An 18015-nucleotide genomic window follows, 5' to 3' on the forward strand; every position below is an offset into this window, starting at 1 on the left:
GATTTTCTTTTGGGTGACTTACGCACCAAAGATTACATTTACCCGCATTTGGGTTCCTGAAGCAGTGTCTTGACTGCAAATGCAAGTACTGATACTGTAGGTGTTAATTTGGGACCTTGAGTGAGTCACTAACATTCCTCCATTCAACAGTTTATACATTTTATTCTAGTCTGTTAATGGTTGATTAACCATTACAACCATTACTCACCACCGGAAGTGGAGCGGTGAAGGCAGACTTAAACCCTGTTTCCTTGCGCACATGTGCTGCGTCGCCATTGTCCCAGAGTCACACTCAGGAGGAAGAACAGCAGAGGTCGCTGTTTTTCCTTTTCAGTGTGTCTCTGGGTTCCGAGATTGATTAACCATTAACAAGCTTCGGTTAATGGTTATGAAAAACATTCAAAATGGTCATTCTGTGCAACCAACCATCTAGTAAAAATGATTTGCCTGTCATTTTACATTGGAACATGGAATATGTTCCAGGGGACACAAGAAAGCTCAGCTGGGGCCGGATTTGGCCCGCGGGCCGCCAGTTGAATATCACTGGTTTAGTCAGTCCTTAATGTTCTATTCCAAAAATGGTAATCACAAAAGCTCTGACATGTCCTGAAACGAACCTGCTAAAAGTCGGCTTACCTTGATCAACACCTGACCTCACAGTGGTGTTTGGTCATAGTATATTAAAGGAAGCAGTATAACTACTTGCCCTTTTGTGTGAACATTCTTGGAGAACCCAGTGGAATGCTCAAATTATTCACTAGGCTTTACAATGCAAACACGTCATGATTAGATATTCTAGCCTAGGAGTACATTCTTGAGCACTATGGTTTTTCAAGGCAATCTGTCATTTATCTCAATAATCTTTAAAACATACACTGTACTGTCACTCATGGTGGTTTTGTGCTCACTCCAGTACAACCCCTTTGTATTATATGCAAACAAACAAAAAATAATAATATGCACATCCAATACTTATTTTGCAAGTGTATCTGAAAAAAGAGAAACATCAGCTGCAGTACAGACATTTTATTTAATATACTAACTGTATATAAGATTTCGTTCCTTCATCAAAGTATGAATTATTTCTTGAGAATGACAATGAGTCCCATATAAGTAGGCAACCTCCCTCGCTCAGGACAAAGCGACATTTACATCATTAACAATTGCTGAAGGTTTGGGCTAATAAATATTACTTTAAAGGAGAATTCCGGACTACCTTTTTCTTACCTTTATATGATATTATATTATATCCTAGGACGAGTGGTAGAGTAGAAAAAATGCATAACTCCAGCCCGAGTGGACGGTCGCTAAATCGCGTATTTTAATTGACGTTCATAATGACAGAAAACTCTCCACAGTGTTTGTGTTAGATGCGCCCCTTCAGAAGTCTCGCAAGACGAGATTTCACCCGTGATTTCATCCAAGTCAGCTGGTAAACACCACGCCCAACACCCATTTGGGACAAAAACACTGTGGCGAGGTTTCTGCGATTATGAACGTCAGATATAAAAATAATTCTAGAAGATTCTAGATCTAGCGAATGGACCATCCCCTCGGGTTTTTAGCTGCGGTGGACTCGGGATGGAGTAATTTTTCTACTGTACCACTCGTCCAAGGATATAATAATATCATATAAAAGGTAAGAAAAAGGTTGTCCGGAATTCTCCTTTAACAACAACATATCAAAGCATCAGCCAGATGCAAATTTATTGTAAAATATATCTATATTTATCCAATATCTTACATCTTTACAAAACTATACTTCATTTCAGTGCATCTGATAATTATTTGCAAGAGTGGCACTGCACTGACATACTAGTCTATACTGTTTGTTGTTGAATTAAAAGTAATACAGAATGAGAGTCGAGATAAGAAGACAAGGGTGTGCGACCCTCTTTAATTAATTGATGTAAGTTCCTCAGATAATTCCATTACTGTGTCATGGTAATTTGTAAAACGTTTAGAAATATGGTAATAATGAGATAAACCTATTGTAGATATTATATCTGGACCCCCCATCCCCCCCTGCCCACCCCACTCAAGTTCCTCAGATAATTCCATTACTGTGTCATGGTAATTTCAAAAACTTTTAGAAATATAGGAATAATGAGATAAACCTATTGTACATAATATATCTGGACCCCCCCCCCACCACCAAGTCATTTCCTTTCCCTTTATTGCAGATGAGGTAAGCCTATTGGCATTTTATTGAATATTAATTTATTGTATGCATTTACGAAAATTAAGCACGTTGGCTGCCTCGATTCCACAATGAACTAATAGTTAAGGGTTCTTAACTGGCCACTGTAAACAGTTACACTACAGTAAACAGTTCGGGGAGGGGGGGGGGGACCCCCCCCCCTCCCCGAACTGTTTACTGTACATATTTTTATGTTTTATTACTACTCGTTTATATGATGTTTTTGCATAGTATTGTATATTTGTTTGTCATTAAATGTTTCGATGAATTGAATACACATGGACCCCAATGAAAACCTATTCCTTAATCCTTTTAGCAGACCGTGTATTGAACAGTACTTTCTGTGCTTTTTTTGCAAACTGTTAATAAAGTATTCAATCAATCAAAATCAAAGTGCAATGCCGTTGAATTACCTCGTTTCCATCGAGTGTAATACAAATTGTAAGCTTGTAGATCTGCTATTTTCAAAGCATTTTTATGAATTTGGAATCTTGTGAAATGGGATATTCTGCATGAGTGCTTTTACTTTCAGTACTTAACACATCGGGTGCCAAACACGGTCTGAACCGTGTGTTTACATAGTGGCGGTTCCGAAGCTTCGGTGCCGAACACGGTCTTCTCCGCGCGGGCGGGGCTAGAGCAGCTCTGGGAGCACCCATTGTAATCCTGCGAAGGAAGTGCCAGATCGCTCACCGGAAACACATTTTTTTCCCCCATCCGCTTCCTGTCTATTTCCTACTTTGAAACGCCTATATCTCCGAATCTGTTTCCAGTGGGGAAAACCGGTCATGCGCGACCCCCCCCCCCCCCCCGTTGTAACCCGCGAGGGGAATGTTATGGTTCCAGGCTGTAGTCAGGCTCATGGCAGAACATGAATCGATGCTTTTTTTGGCGTGGATTTGCTTGTAACGCACGCGGAAACGTTAAACAGCAAAGCGCAGTCAATGGGGAGAATGCTGGCACCCACGGTAAGTTGTTATGAAAAAATGCTGACACCCGATGTGTTAAGTATATTTTAATGTGGATACTTTTTTACTTTTACTCAAATACGTTTTGAGTACCGGACTTTTATTTGTAACAGAGTATTTCATTTTCTACAGTGTGGTATTGGTACCTTTACTTAAGTACAAAATGTAGAGTACTTCTTCCACTACTATTTATTTCCAGTGACTATTTGGGGAAAGTGCCAAAGACTGTCATAGATATGCAAATGTCAGACTTGATAAAATAAATCTATGACAGCCTGTCTACGGCTACTAAATTATTATGCTGGTGCAGCACCTACAGTATATGGACAATTAGGCACACCAGTGCATCCAACTAAAAGGTAGTCTGGAGTCCAGCATCTATTCACATGTTCACCTGTTTCCTAGGCTGTGTGTTTTCCACTTCCTGTCAATTTCATTGGATATCATTGGTCATCTGACCAGTTTCATTGGATTTCATTGGATCAAATCGACAGGAAGTGGAAAACACACAGCCTAGGAAACAGATGAATAGGCTAATGTAGTGGTGTAAAGTAACTAAGTACATTTACTCAAGTACTGTACTTAAGTACACTTTAGAGGATTTTTTACTTTACTGGAGTCTTTCCCATTTTCTGTACTTTTACCTTTACTTCACTACATCTCAGAGGCAAATATTGTACATTTTACTCCACTACAATTATTTGGCAACTTTAGTTACTAGTTACTTTGTAGATTTTGATTACAAAACATACATTATCCACTTCAACCCTATACACATTTTGGCCGATCTACAAGCTCGCAATGCCTTTTTATACAATGTATACATTTGAAAACATTCTGCATAAGGAATACTTTTTAATACCATTACTTTTGTACTTTTACTCAAGTAAATTTAGAATTCCACGATTCCCGTATTCCGGAGTATTTCTATTAATTCTATATTGCATTATTGATACTTTCACTAAAGTAAAAAATGTAAATACTTTTTCCACCACTGCATACTATACCACCTATATACGCTGTACATAAAATAGCTGAAAATCGCCTATTTTCGCGAATGAGATGCCCAGAATCGGAGTTATAACACAAAAAGTTGGCTATGGAATGGATCATCACATAGCAGTAGTATACAACTCTCGTAGACGGATTTATGATTCTGACGTTTTCAATCTACGAGAGTTGTAGAGTTCACGCGCAATGGAGACAGGCACTTTCTTAGCCCTAGAATGTCTGTGATCTTACATACATTTCATGTATTCCAAATACACAGTCATAGTTCACCCTCGTCGACGCGCTGTGTAGTGACGATCTGCGCGGCCATAAAAGTGCTCTAAACTCCGTCTGTACTCACCCAATAGAGGATATGCGTGTGACATCATCATCAAACCCGGAAGTTATGCAGGAATGCCTACTAGTCCTGGGGCCAAGCCATATTTTGGTACCACCTAAGGTGACCGTAAAGTTTTTGTATTTTTGTCTTCCTACATGTCTCTAGTTTATATTTTGGTATGATAACCCTTCCAATCTTGTAGCTTAATGGCAGTTATCACTACCTACCGGCTAATGTATCCGGTAGGAGACACAAAGTAGAATCTTTGTGTCTCCTACACCCAGGCATCAAATTATTGCGACAAAAAACGAAATATATCCATGTATTCAAGGCTTCATGGGGTGTGCAATTGATAGAAAATAAATATTTTTTTGGGTGAACTCCTCTTTAGCTATAACCACCCTGGACCGAAGGAGGGTAAACTTTTACAAGCTTATGGAAAGCAGTCTTTTTGCAAACACCAAAAATCTGAGAAGTTATCAATTGCACACCCCATGAAGCCTTGAATACATGGATATATTTTGTTTTTTGTCGCAATAATTTGATGCCCGGGTGTAGGAGACACAAAGATTCTACTTTGTGTCTCCTACCGGATACATTAGCCAGTAGGTAGTGATAACTGCCATTAAGCTACAAGATTGGAAGGGTTATCATACCAAAATATAAACTAGAGACATGTAGGAAGACAAAAATACAAAAACTTTACGGTCACCTTAGGTGGTACCAATTTGTGAAAATATCAGTGTTGGCCCCTGGACTATACTGAGTGTCAAAAAAATACTTTCTGGCCTTGACAGCCCATGCATCCAAACAGAAAAGTCATATCTGATTGCATTAAACAACATTAAACAATGTTAAACTCACTTTGCATGTTGCTTTGCCACTCGATGTGCCATTCACTTTAAGCATGCGCATATCCTCAATTAATTCCTAAGACTTAGAGTCATATTTTGTCCTCTAGTTTCATATCCATTTGAAAGTTCTGCCAGAAAACGTGTGTTTAGTCAAATATCTCCACTTTTCCACGAGCTGCACACGGACGACTTTCTGTACGGGCGAGGGGCACGGACTTGAGTGAAGGACCACATTTAAAACGTCATAACAAATTGACACAGGGAAGCACAGACGAATGGGGAACACAATTGACAGGTGCTTGTGATTGGTGCGGGGTAATGAATCACTCAATCTGCCAATTGTGTGTCCCAAACATTTGTGCGTCCTAAAGGAAGTTTACATATATTCAGTCCTGCACTCATTCCCGGGCCCCTCGCCCGTACAGAAAGTCGTCCGTGTGCAGCTCGGGCCGGGAAAAGTGGAGATATTTGACTAAACACACATTTTCTGGCAAAACTTTCAAATGGATATGAAACTAAAGGACAAAATATGACTCCAAGTCTTAGGAATTCATTATTGGGTGAGTACAGACGGGAGTTTAGAGCACTTTTATGGCCGCGCAGATCGTACACAGCGCGTCGACGAGGGTGATCTATGACTGTGTATTTGGAAAACATGAAATGTATGTAAGATCACAGACATTCTAGGGCTAGCACTTTCTGCACTATGCCCGTAGACACTCCAAACATGTACAAATTGAAAATAAAGGTGCTTACCCCCAAGCCCCAAATGTTAACTGTCTCTACGCGGTAGTAGTTTAATGTAATAATCCATATCTTTCAATAAAGAAGTGTTTTAATGCCGTCTGTGGCCGATTCTGTCGGAAGTTCCCAATGGGCGGTAGTGACGCGCCCATCTGGTGAAACCCGGAATTACACTCAATGTAGGGTGAAAAAATGGCGTTCGGCCACAGACGGCATTAAAACACTTCTTTATTGAAAGATATGGATTATTACATTAAACTACTACCGCGTAGAGACAATTAACATTTGGGGCGTGGGTGTAAGCACCTTTATTTCAATTTGTACATGTTTGGAGTGTCTACGGGGCATAGTGCATAAAGTCCCTGGGGCGTGAACCCTACAACTCTAGTAGATTGAAAACGTCAGAATCATAAATAGGCTACGTCTACGAGAGTTGTATACTACAGCTAGATCATCACACACAGCTTGGCTCTCCTATTATTATTATTTCATTATTGCGTTCTGTTCTTTTCACTAAATAGAGTTGTTCTGAATTCTGAACAGACACGGTTTACTGCTGGTTTGATTATGATTTATCAAATGATGCAAAATGTCATCATGTTCACTGCATCCGCGTTGGTCGTTCAGAGAAGCGTTTCGTATAGTTGTTTTGACAATAACCTCGTCACAAGGTGTAGCACATCCTCGCGTGGAGATACAATAGATCATGCTATGTCTGATGTTAAATAGACATTATGCATCTGTACCTGTTGTCTTCTTAGTAGCAGCAACTTGCGTGTCGCTCAGGGGCGCTGCCATGTTTTCGCACTAAAGTATGAGCTCAGAAAGGCATGGCCAATCGAAAGAAGAGGACACTGACAGGCAGGCAGCGGAGGTAGTAGAGTACCGATACAACCGAACATAGCGCCCGCGTTGCCATGTCTGCTATTTATAAGCGACTTTGGGCTTGTTGCTTCTAAATATTGGTTAGTTGTAGGTTGCGTTTTTTTGGGCTTGTTTCTAAAATGTAGTTGTTGTTTTTTGTGTGTTTTTATTATGGTTGAAACCAGTGGTTCTCAAATATTTTCATGTCAAGGACCCCCAAATTAATATGTATTTGTCCGCGGAACCCCACATCTGAAAATATTTTGTTCCAGGGACAATATTCCAATTGTTCCAATTGTACAATATTTGTGTTGGTAAAATCATGTTTAAAAAATATTCCACATTTTGCACTTTTTTAAAAGATATTGCAAATCTACAACCTTGCGTTATGATCGCAACGTGTTGTGAGCTTGTAGATCTGCTATTTTCAAATAACTGATGTCTGTAGGTTTAAAGTGTGACCCAGACTAGCTGGGTCAGTCACACTGTAAATGAAAACGAGCCCAAAAGAAGCGACTGATTTGATTGATTGATTGATTGAATACTTTATTTAGCAGTCTGGACTGTATACGGCATATACAGCGTATAATGGTAGAACACACCACTGCCTGTAAGCTCTTTTTATAGCGGTTTTGACTGGGTCACCTCACCAATTGGGCCTGTTTTCATAGAAATGGCTGCTTGTTTTTCTCGCAAAATCTGGCAACACTGAGCTGAGCTGTAGAACCGAGCTCAGTCGGTCGACACAGTCGTATGATGACGAAGTATAAATCGGGCTTTAGTGGTTAAGTAGCTTTAGTGGCACACTGACTGTTGTGCCACGAGTCCCACGACCCACGAGACAAGTCCAGGATGACATGCCTTATTGGGATAGCTTCAAAAAGTTATACATTTTTGTGCATCAGCCTACTCATTTCTCAGCGACTCCCTCCCCAGCGACTCCCCAGCGTATTATATAGAGTAGCCTATTTCTATATTGCATTTGCAGTATTGATACTTTTACTTAAGTAAAAAGTTTGAGTACTTTTTCCACCACTGACTAAAATCATACCTCTGTAGCCTGCAAACTGTTAATAAGGTATCCAATCAATCAAATGGTGTGACCACGTTCTCTTTCTATTATGATTATACCCAAACTTTTCTTTTTCTTTTCTTTATGTAGGCCTAATTATAGGTTAAATTTGAAAAGTGATTATATTTCTTTAATTTTTTTCTTTCAAAATGTTGCGAAAATATCCATTCTAGAAGCTCACAAACTAGAGTGTCTAGAGAGAAGACCATGTTTCAGGACCATGGACAGTTCTCCTGTGTGTGTGTGTGTGTGTGTGTGTGTGTGTGTGTGTGTGTGTGTGTGTGTGTGTGTGTGTGTGTGTGTGTGTGTGTGTGTGTGTGTGTGTGTGTGTGTGACAGACAGACAGACAGACAGACAGACAGACAGACAGACAGACAGACAGACAGACAGACAGACAGACAGACAGACAGACAGACAGACAGACAGACAGACAGACAGACAGACAGACAGACAGACAGACAGACAGACAGACAGACAGACAGACAGACAGACAGACAGACAGACAGACAGACAGACAGACAGAGAGAGAGAGAGGAAAGAATCAAACATCACAGCGAATTGGAATGCTATATTTGGCCCTAAACAGAGAATATACAGTGACAGAAAACCTGAGCACTGTGACTGATCCAAAACCAAAGACACAGACTCAGTGTCAGTGAGTATAATGCCTCGGCATGGAGAGAGGCCGCCGCAAAAAGACTATGCACCCACTGCACACAGAATGACGTGCACTTTTTTAACTACCTGCCAACTGTACCAAGACATCAGATACACATACTTCCAATGGTGGAAAAAGTACTCACATTTTTACTAAGTAAAAGTATCAATACTGCAATATAGAAATAATCTGTTACAAGTAAAAGTCCGGAATTGAAAGTGTAGGCTACTTGAGTAAAAGTAGGCCTACAAAAGTATTGGCATCAAAATGTACTTAAAAAGTAGGGCCTACCAAAAGTAAAAGTGCTCATTATCAGGTGTCATTATACAGAATGTCCCATTTCACAAGTTTTCATACAGGATGTATAAAAATCTTTTGAAAATAGCAGCTCACAATGCGTTTTATTGTGAGCTTGTAGATCGGCACATTTTTAAATAGAGCTGAAGTGGTTTATGTATGTTTTGTAATAATAATCAAAATTTACAAAGAAGTGACAAAAGTTTTCAAATAATTTTAGTGGAGTATAATACAATATTTGTCTCTGAGATGTAGTGGAGTAGAAGCAAATGTAATTTGAAAATACACCAGTAAAGTAAAAGTACCCCAAATTTTTACTCAAGTACAATACTTGAGTAATGTATTTAGTAACTTTCCACCACTGCATACTTTCCACAGATTACAAACATCCCAAAAGGTTTGAAAACATGGCATAGCTATACTTTCACTGGTAACCGCCCAACTCACTCCAAATCCAACTCACTCCAAATCGCGCCCAACTCACTCCAGACATCTCACTCCACACACTTGCCCAACTCACTCCACACACTTGCCCAACTCACTCCACACACTTGCCCAACTCACTCCACACACTTGCCCAACTCACTCCAAAAATTATTATTGAGTACAATATTGAGGAATTAAGTACAATATTGAGGAATTTGTTACTTTTAACTCTATTCTGTTTTAGGCTTGGTTAAAGTTTTAAATACTGTCTCTACAAAACAACTTAATGGTTCTGGGGGGGGGGGCACTTTGGCACTTGGAGTCCAGTGTTTGTTAGATGTCTTATTCTATTGTTGGTCAATACAAGAAGACTCACCTCAAGACAAACTCACCTCAACTGAAAAAGGAATACTCACCTCGGGGGTAGGAATAGTCACCCCGGGGGGTGGGTAAACTCACCTCAGGACCTGAGAAAACTCACCTCGGAACACTCACCCCGGGGGTAGGAACACTCACCCCGGGGGTAGGAAAACTCACCCAGAAAAACTCAATGGTGTAATGTACAGTGAGTTTTTGTTTTGTGGGTGGGTTTAACCTTTCCCCTCTACACCAAGTCTGTATGTTTAAAAAAGGCACATCTACCGGCTTGTGAGCTTTCCTTTTTCACAGAATGCTTTCATAATGAGACACGTTTAATCCATACTGGATTAAATTCTGTCTTTGAAGGTATAGAATTACCAAATTATGTTGTTCAATGATATATTTGTGTTTAAAATACACCAAAAGTAATATTTCTAAAAACTAAAGTTCTCAAACAATGCATGTGTGCAATGCAATGTTCTATGCTGTTATCATTTATACCAGCAAAGTAGTAGGTAACTAAATATCCTAGGTAAAAATAGGGAAAAGTGTTTAATGCATGTTTTACAATAGTGAAATGTATATCTAATAGTAACTAAAGTTCAATAATGCTTACTATAGTGAAATGTATATCTAATAGTAACTAAAGTTCAATAATGCTTACAATAGTGAAATGTATATCTAATAGTAACCGAAGTAACTAAAGTTCAATAATGCTTACCAAAAGCTTTTCTCACAAATGTGTTCACACAGAAAACAAAACATTATACCTGTGTTTTACCTTCACTGGAGTTTTTCTTCATTTTTCTTTGTTAAGTAAGTATTTGTTTGCATTATACACATTGGAATGTTCACTTTTCTGATGAAATCTACCTTGTATTTAAAGCACTTTAATAAATGTAATTTAACAACATACATTGACATTGGAATGTTCATTTCTCTGGGTTCCTACCTTTGTTTGTTTGTTTGTTTGTTTGATGGGGGCACAGGAGTGAAGGGGAGGAGGGGGGTTGACCACTTAACACTAATATCCCATTCCACTTAATGATTCATTGTTTGATATCTAATAGGTGGATGGGGCAAGGTGTGGAGCTGGAGACACATAGCAAATGACCATGCTATTTGCTATTTGCATTCCTTGTTCACTTTTCTGATGAAATCTACCTTTCATTCATTCTGTGAAAATGGAAAGCTCACATTATGAAAGCATTCTGTGAAAATGGAAAGCTCACAAGCCGGTAGATCTACCTTTTTACCTTTTCTGATGAAATGTACCTTGTATTTAAAGCACTATTTAAAGCACTTTATTAATTCTATACCTTCAAAGAAAGAATTTAATCCAGATATGGATTAATCCAGATATGGATTAAACATCATTATGAAAGCATTCTGTGAAAATGGAAAGCTCACATTATGAAAGCATTCTGTGAAAATGGAAAGCTCACAAGCCGGTAGATCTACCTTTTTTTAAACATTGGGGTGAGTTACGAGTATTCCTACCTCTGAGGTGAGTCTTCCGGGGTGAGTATTCCTACCTCTGAGGTGAGTTGGTTTTGAGGTGAGTCTTCTTGATACCAAATCAAGAGGTGTTGTTATATTCCTCGTTAAGGTTTTGGCCCTCCTCCACTGAGTTCACCCGCATAATCACCCTCCACCCAGGTTAGGGTTAGGGTAGCTCTGGTTCAGAGCGTTAGTGAGTTCCCTCTAACGCTCTGGAAGACCCCTCGCTCTGGCCATGTACAAGGAATTCCACTGCGCCGCCAGCGCTCAACTATAGTGAAAATAAACTAAACCATTTCGCTACTCACCGAAGCAAAGGCTGTTTTGGGTTGTTGAATGTCTATTCTCCAAATGCGCACGCCTAAACGCACCCCACCTACTCTGTAAAATACACTTTTTGGGCAGAAAATAAAATATGTCAGCGAGACGGACATTATTTGTATTTACTCCACAGTGCCCTCTACATTTTGGTTAATGGTAAGTCCCCAAATCCTCCAGATCTGTAGAGGGCACTGTGGAGTAAATACAAATAATGTCCGTCTCGCTGACATATTTTATTTTCTGCCCAAAAAGTGTATTTTACAGAGTAGGTGGGGTGCGTTTAGGCGTGCGCAGTTGGAGAATAGACATTCAACAACCCAAAACAGCCTTTGCTTCGGTGAGTAGCGAAATGGTTTAGTTTATTTTCACTATAGTTGAGCGCTGGCGGCGAGGTGGAATTCCTTGTACATGGCCAGAGCGAGGGGTCTTCCAGAGCGTTAGAGGGAACTCACTAACGCTCTGAACCAGAGCTAGGGTTAGGGTTAGGGTTAGAATGTAAGAGTCTGCACCGATTCAACGCACACACACACACACACACGCACACACACACACACACACACACACACACACACACACACACACACACACACACACACACACACACACACACACACACACACACACACACTATAATATTATAATTTATAGCTGCAAAGTAACTAGTAAAACAAATACATTTAGTGGAGTAAAAAAACAATATGTGGATCCAATATGTAGTGGAGTAGAGGTAAAACCATTGGAAGTTGGGAATACTCAAATAACGCACAAATACCCAACATTGTACATAAGTACAGTACTTAAGTTAATGAATACCGCCCAACTCACTCCAAATCCAACTCACTCCATGAAGACTTAAGAAATATTTGCCCAACTCACTCCAGGGCTCGCCCAACTCACTCCAGGGCTGGGACAACTCCCTCCAGGACCAAAGACCAACTCCCTCCAGGACCATAGCCAACTCACTCCAGGACCAAACCCAACTCACTCCATGCAATGTCACCAGTGTAATATTGGTTCAATGTGTCAGTGGTGTAAAGTAACTAAGTACATTTACTTAAGTACTGTACTTAAGTACAATGTTGGGTATTTGTGCGTTATTTGAGTATTCCCAACTTCCAATGCTTTTACCTCTACTCCACTACATATTGGATCCAAATATTGTTTTTTTACTCCACTAAATGTATTTGTTTTACCAGTTGCTTTGCAGCTATAAATTATAATATTATAAAACATGCATTAAACAAATATTTCTTAAGTCTTCATGGAGTGAGTTGGATTTGGAGTGAGTTGGGCGGTATTCCTTTCACTTAAGTAAAACATGTGAGTCATCTGTATTCACTGTCTGCGCCGTGCTGATCTCTGTATATATCCTACAACCGTGCAGAGAAGGTACCCTTAAGTATACATTTGTGGGAAAACAAATATTGTCTTTTTTTTTCTCTACCAATATTTGATTGCAATGTTGCACATGTCTTTATAGCTATATAGGCTATATATTTAATTGAGAGAAAAGAGAGAGAGAGTGTACGCCTCTCTTTTCTTCTGGCGCCTCTCTTTTCTTGTGGCAGCGGTGGCCTAGTGGTTAGAGGGGCGGCCTTGATACCGGAAGGTCCCTAGTTCGATTCCCCAATTCATCACATCAATCATGAATCACCGCTGAATAGCCCTTGAGCAAGGCTTCCATGCAGGGTCCGGCTGGAAACAAGCTTCGTGCTTAGTCCGACACCCTGGGTAAACAACAAACTTTGCTTTGCTTTGCTTTACCAAATCTGTCGCATAGCCTACCTGTCAAAGTGTGTCTCTGTCTGACATGATGTTCAAATACAAATCATACCGTCTATAGGCCTAATTGACGGTGAATATAAACGACACTTTAGATGAATTAACCATTGTGAAAACATAAGAGTGACAGCTAATGGGAAGGAGAGAGAGAGAGAGAGAGAGAGAGAGAGAGAGAGAGAGAGAGAGAGAGAGAGAGAGAGAGAGAGAGAGAGAGAGAGAGAGAGAGAGAGAGAGAGAGAGAGAGAGAGAGAGAGAGAGAGAGAGAGAGAGAGAGAGAGAGAGAGAGAGAGAGAGAGAGAGAGAGAGAGAGAGAGAGAGAGAGAGAGAGAGAGAGAGAGAGAGAGAGAGAGAGAGAGAGAGAGAGAGAAACAGAAAACAGTGAGACTTTCATCACACCCAGCCTATGATGAAGCAGCTGGCAGGCGGCTGCCCGGTGAATAAACAGAAATGGTAACCGGAAGACTCGCCCCAAAACACGCTCGCCCCCATTTTTTAAGTGGACCCTAACCCTAACCCTTTGTTTTCAAGGATAAGGCTAGAAATACGTTTAGGGTTATAGGCATAGTTTTACTGAGGTTACGTTTAATAAGCCAATAAGGCTAGGTTTAGGCACAGCAGGCTATTACTGAGTTTAGGAATAAGGTTAGGTTTAGGCATAGTTTTACTGGGGTTACGCTTGGGAATAATAAGGTTCGGGTTAATAGTCATAGTTTACTGAGGTTACGTTTAGGAATAGACCAATTATTTGTTTACTAACATTGAGCCTGGACGCACAGGTGATTGTTTCACGCAATCAATTCCCAACCTGTTTCGGGGTGCACTGGTTTCAGCACACCCCAACCCCCTCTTGTGTGTGTTGGCTAGTGAGACGCGTCCTAACGAGACCTGGTATAATGGGTTTCGTTGCGCGCATACTGGCTGCACGCAGCCAGTATGACGTCGTCTGTTAAGGGGTCTATAAGGTTGGGTTTTATTTAGGCATAGTTTACTGAGGTTACGTTACCAGGTGGCGACCGTTCCGGGATCGCCGGTTTGCTCCGGGGTGACTGTGTTTTGGGGCGAACGTTTTGGTATTCGCATAGACAGCCCATACTTTCTCTCCTCCGCTCCGAGCGCATGCATGGCGAAAGTCTACACCCGCTATCAACGCACCCAGAGGTGGAAACCGAACCGATCTACAAGGTCAGGGAACATGTAAACTGAATTATACTGTTGGAGAGAAGTGCTTGAAAGGGATTCTAGTGGAGCGAGACGAGCATCAAAGTCTGTATTATTAGGGAGGATTTGAGGATTCCGCGTTTATAATCCGACATCAGAGGCGGAATGTTGAATCCAAATAACTTATGTTAATTAGAGATTTGAACGAGTGTGATGATATGATTGAACCGCTCTGACCCCGTCGAGCTTCGTCTCCTGCGTGAAGAAATCTAGATCGTCCCCGTTGAGACCGAAAACCTCTGTTTTGGAGGCTGCGTTTGTGTTTATGTCTGCATATCAAAGGCAGATGTAGACTATAGCCCACAATGTGCACACTGATCGATGCATCCCGGAGTTATAACAGGCTATCTTTATTTCGGGGAAAGCTGGACGATGTCAAAGCATCTTTTCGCAATGCGTATCGTCTAATTTGTTAGATCCCATAGTAGGGTCTACCAGACTTTTTAGAGCAGGAGACTAATGTCTGTTGACAATGTTTTTCTAGGACCCATGGACCGGTAGACTATAGACTGTACACTGCAACTCAACATTGCGGAGAGGACCGTAAGGAAGGCCAAATGAGTGAAAATTGACATTATTACGAAGACCTGCTGAAGCCTCTTAACTTCAAAAACAAACTACAGTGAACAACTTAAAGTCTGGAATATAAGATTTGATGATTCCCAGAGGACCCAAGACGAAAAACTAAACCTGCAAAATGTTCAAAAGGGGTAAGTCTATGCATCTTTTTTACTGGCTTTAGTCAGTCACCAGTGGTTTTCAACCCTCTTCATATGTCCATTATTTATTCGGCATTTGAGCCACGGATTCATCACCATTTGATGATAGACAGTGACAGTCAGATCCCAAGACTTAGAATATGTTTTTTTTTATCGTTGGATACGATTTCGTCCACATTTCCATGCTGTATTGGTGTTGATACCATAGGAGAGACAACAGGCAAACGTTGATCTTTATTAAGTAGCCTAATTCAGATGTTTAACAATAATTTAAGTCTTGAGAGCGTAAAATGAAACCAAATGGACCCGTAAGGGTCCATTTGGTTTCCCCCCGAAGGACCACTGGTGGTCCCCGGACCACTGGTTGTATAAACGAATCCTCGAGCAGCTCAAAGCCTATACCCAAATCTAATGTAGCCTATTTAGCAGGCTTCTTATGTTTTTTACACTTTACATTTACAATGCACCAAGTTTCCCGTATAGGCTATATTCTTGTTTTTTCTCCAGACAACAATGCGCCATTTGAAGCGCGTCTTATACATTTGCTCGCAGAACGCGCCAGTTTGGAGGGGATGAAATATTAATCTATGCAAAGAGACTGAGAGACTGTCGACTATTTCATATTAACGGCTTTATGCCGCACTGCAGTTTATTGTGAGTTGTGCCGGGGTCACAAGTCTATCTGTTAAATCAGTGGTTCTCAACCTTTTCAGGCCGTGACCCCCCAAAATAATCATAATTGAACTGGAGACCTCCCACCCTGACGGGTAGTTCCACAGATAAACATTGTGAAAATAGCAGATCTACAAGCTCACAATTGTGAGCTTGTAGATCGGCCTCAGATTGGCCTCATCGAGCTTGTATATCGGCCTCATAATATTTGACAATTTGGCCAATGTTTGACCAGTTTTTATAGTGTAGTTTGTTGATTACTTTTTATGCATCAATGGTATTTTGTTATTTTCTTTCTTTCTTCTTTTAGGTATTAAAAGGGTCTTAAAAGTCCTTAAATTGTCACTTCACTGCCATCTAGGGACCCCCCAAATCATGTGGGGACCCCCCTGGGGGTCCGACCCACAGGTTGAGAACTAGGCCTTCTGTGTTAAATATTAAGCACAAATCATTGCAGCCTACTTTGTCAGTATACTTATAGGCATTTGGCTGCATGCTACAACAGGCTGTGTTGGACAAAGCACAGGAGTAGTTCACAGCGTTATATTTAGGGTGGCTTTTAACTAGGAATGGTCCACTGAAAGACCTTTAACAACTCACCAGGCTATTTGACAAGGTTGAGTTTATTTTTGAACAATCTAAACCCGAGTGATGCAATCAATTCCTGACAAGTGAAATAAAGGGTGAAACACCAGGATTCAGACATGTTAAGTATAGATTATTTGACCAAAATATCGCCTATTGAGTTGCACATGTCTGACCCCCTGGCTCACACATGAATAGGCAGGATATTCATGTCACTAAAACATTTGTTTATGTGTGTGGGACAGATAGTCCTTTACCTCAGTGCAGAGAAAATGTCATAGAATAATTTCCTTTATTGCAATTCCAGCAGTCTCACAGTGAAATACACTATATAGATTTGAACCCATAGTGACTTTGAGAGGATTGCCTGGGCCCTATGTAGCAAGAAGGTGCTGTGTGTGTCTGGACATAGACATAGTGGAGAAGATAGTGCATCTTATCTTGTTTGGCAGTTTAATGTGTGGAGGCAGTTTAATATGTGGAATGAATGTTTAGTCTGTTATGTCAAGCTAATGGACCCTAACCCGTACATGTATAGGCTATTGATAATGCAGCTTTTCCATTACCGGGTTCCAGAATAGGAGCATTTCATATTGTATGCAAGCACTTTCCTTTGATGTCCAAGGTTAAAGTTTTACCTTTAATGGCTATCCGGAACGAGAGAGGGTGACGATAAAGAATTATGTACTCCAAATCTGTCATGTCCTTGTTGTATTCCGCATTTCAGTCAGCTGTCTATGCAAAGCACAGCCACAGACAGAAAATCACTCAATTCAATACAAATGACTTCAAAGCGCAGACATCACTGCCAAAAGTGCTCAGTATGCCAGCATGTCTATGCCTAGAATAGTAGGTTGGAGATGCGTCACTTTTGGCAGGAACACTGCTATAGTCCTCGGGTGGATCAGGAATTTTACACCTGAAACAACACATCCACGAGGGTCTGAATGACGCATCCGGCCCGACATTTGGCGTGCCACATCTACCGTTCACGTGCACACAGAGGACTGAGCATCTTCTTCACTGACACACACTGTCAGCAGCACTCAGGTCAAATTCCTGTTGTGCTTAATTACCATGTTAATGTAGCGGGCTTTAAAATGCCATTTTTGGTTCGCACAAAGCCAGCGGAATGCTGATGTTCTATTCATCTGTGTGTCGTGACTCGTGACTTTGAGGAGCTTTGTGGTCGTAAGCTTTAGCATTGCCTGGATGTACAGTAACACACTAGATGTGTCGAACATTAGCAACAACACGGATTGAATTGCACTGCCTCCTCTTTTGTCCTCCTATCTTTGTATGAACAGTATAGACAAACGCTGTTTGGATTCAGCTTGTACCTGTACCCGATTTCTGTTGCTGTGTGTGTGTGTGTGTGTGTGTGTGTGTGTGTGTGTGTGTGTGTGTGTGTGTGTGTGTGTGTGCGTGTGCGTGTGCGCATGTGC

General features: G+C 40.8%; 2 protein-coding genes across 2 annotated transcripts in view; one reads left to right on the top strand and one right to left on the bottom strand.

The window, feature by feature from the left end:
• dph1 (diphthamide biosynthesis 1) overlaps positions 1-6914 on the bottom strand; it is an 82590-nt gene extending 75676 nt beyond the window's left edge. The window contains exon 1 of the mRNA XM_084064825.1: positions 6843-6914. Coding sequence (XP_083920951.1) covers positions 6843-6894 — 52 coding nt within the window. The 5' untranslated portion in view covers positions 6895-6914. The remainder of the gene's footprint in view (positions 1-6842) is intronic.
• Positions 6915-15183: 8269 nt separating this feature from the next.
• The window catches only part of rtn4rl1b (reticulon 4 receptor-like 1b), a gene marked incomplete at its 3' end in the record, with an annotated part of 186373 nt that continues 183541 nt past the window's right edge, over positions 15184-18015 (top strand). The window contains exon 1 of the mRNA XM_084064015.1: positions 15184-15304. Coding sequence (XP_083920141.1) covers positions 15292-15304 — 13 coding nt within the window. The 5' untranslated portion in view covers positions 15184-15291. The remainder of the gene's footprint in view (positions 15305-18015) is intronic.

This window comes from Gymnoscopelus microlampas, assembly GCF_963454915.1.
Source record: "Gymnoscopelus microlampas genome assembly, chromosome: 8".
In the NCBI taxonomy this organism is placed as follows: Eukaryota; Metazoa; Chordata; class Actinopteri; order Myctophiformes; family Myctophidae; genus Gymnoscopelus; species Gymnoscopelus microlampas.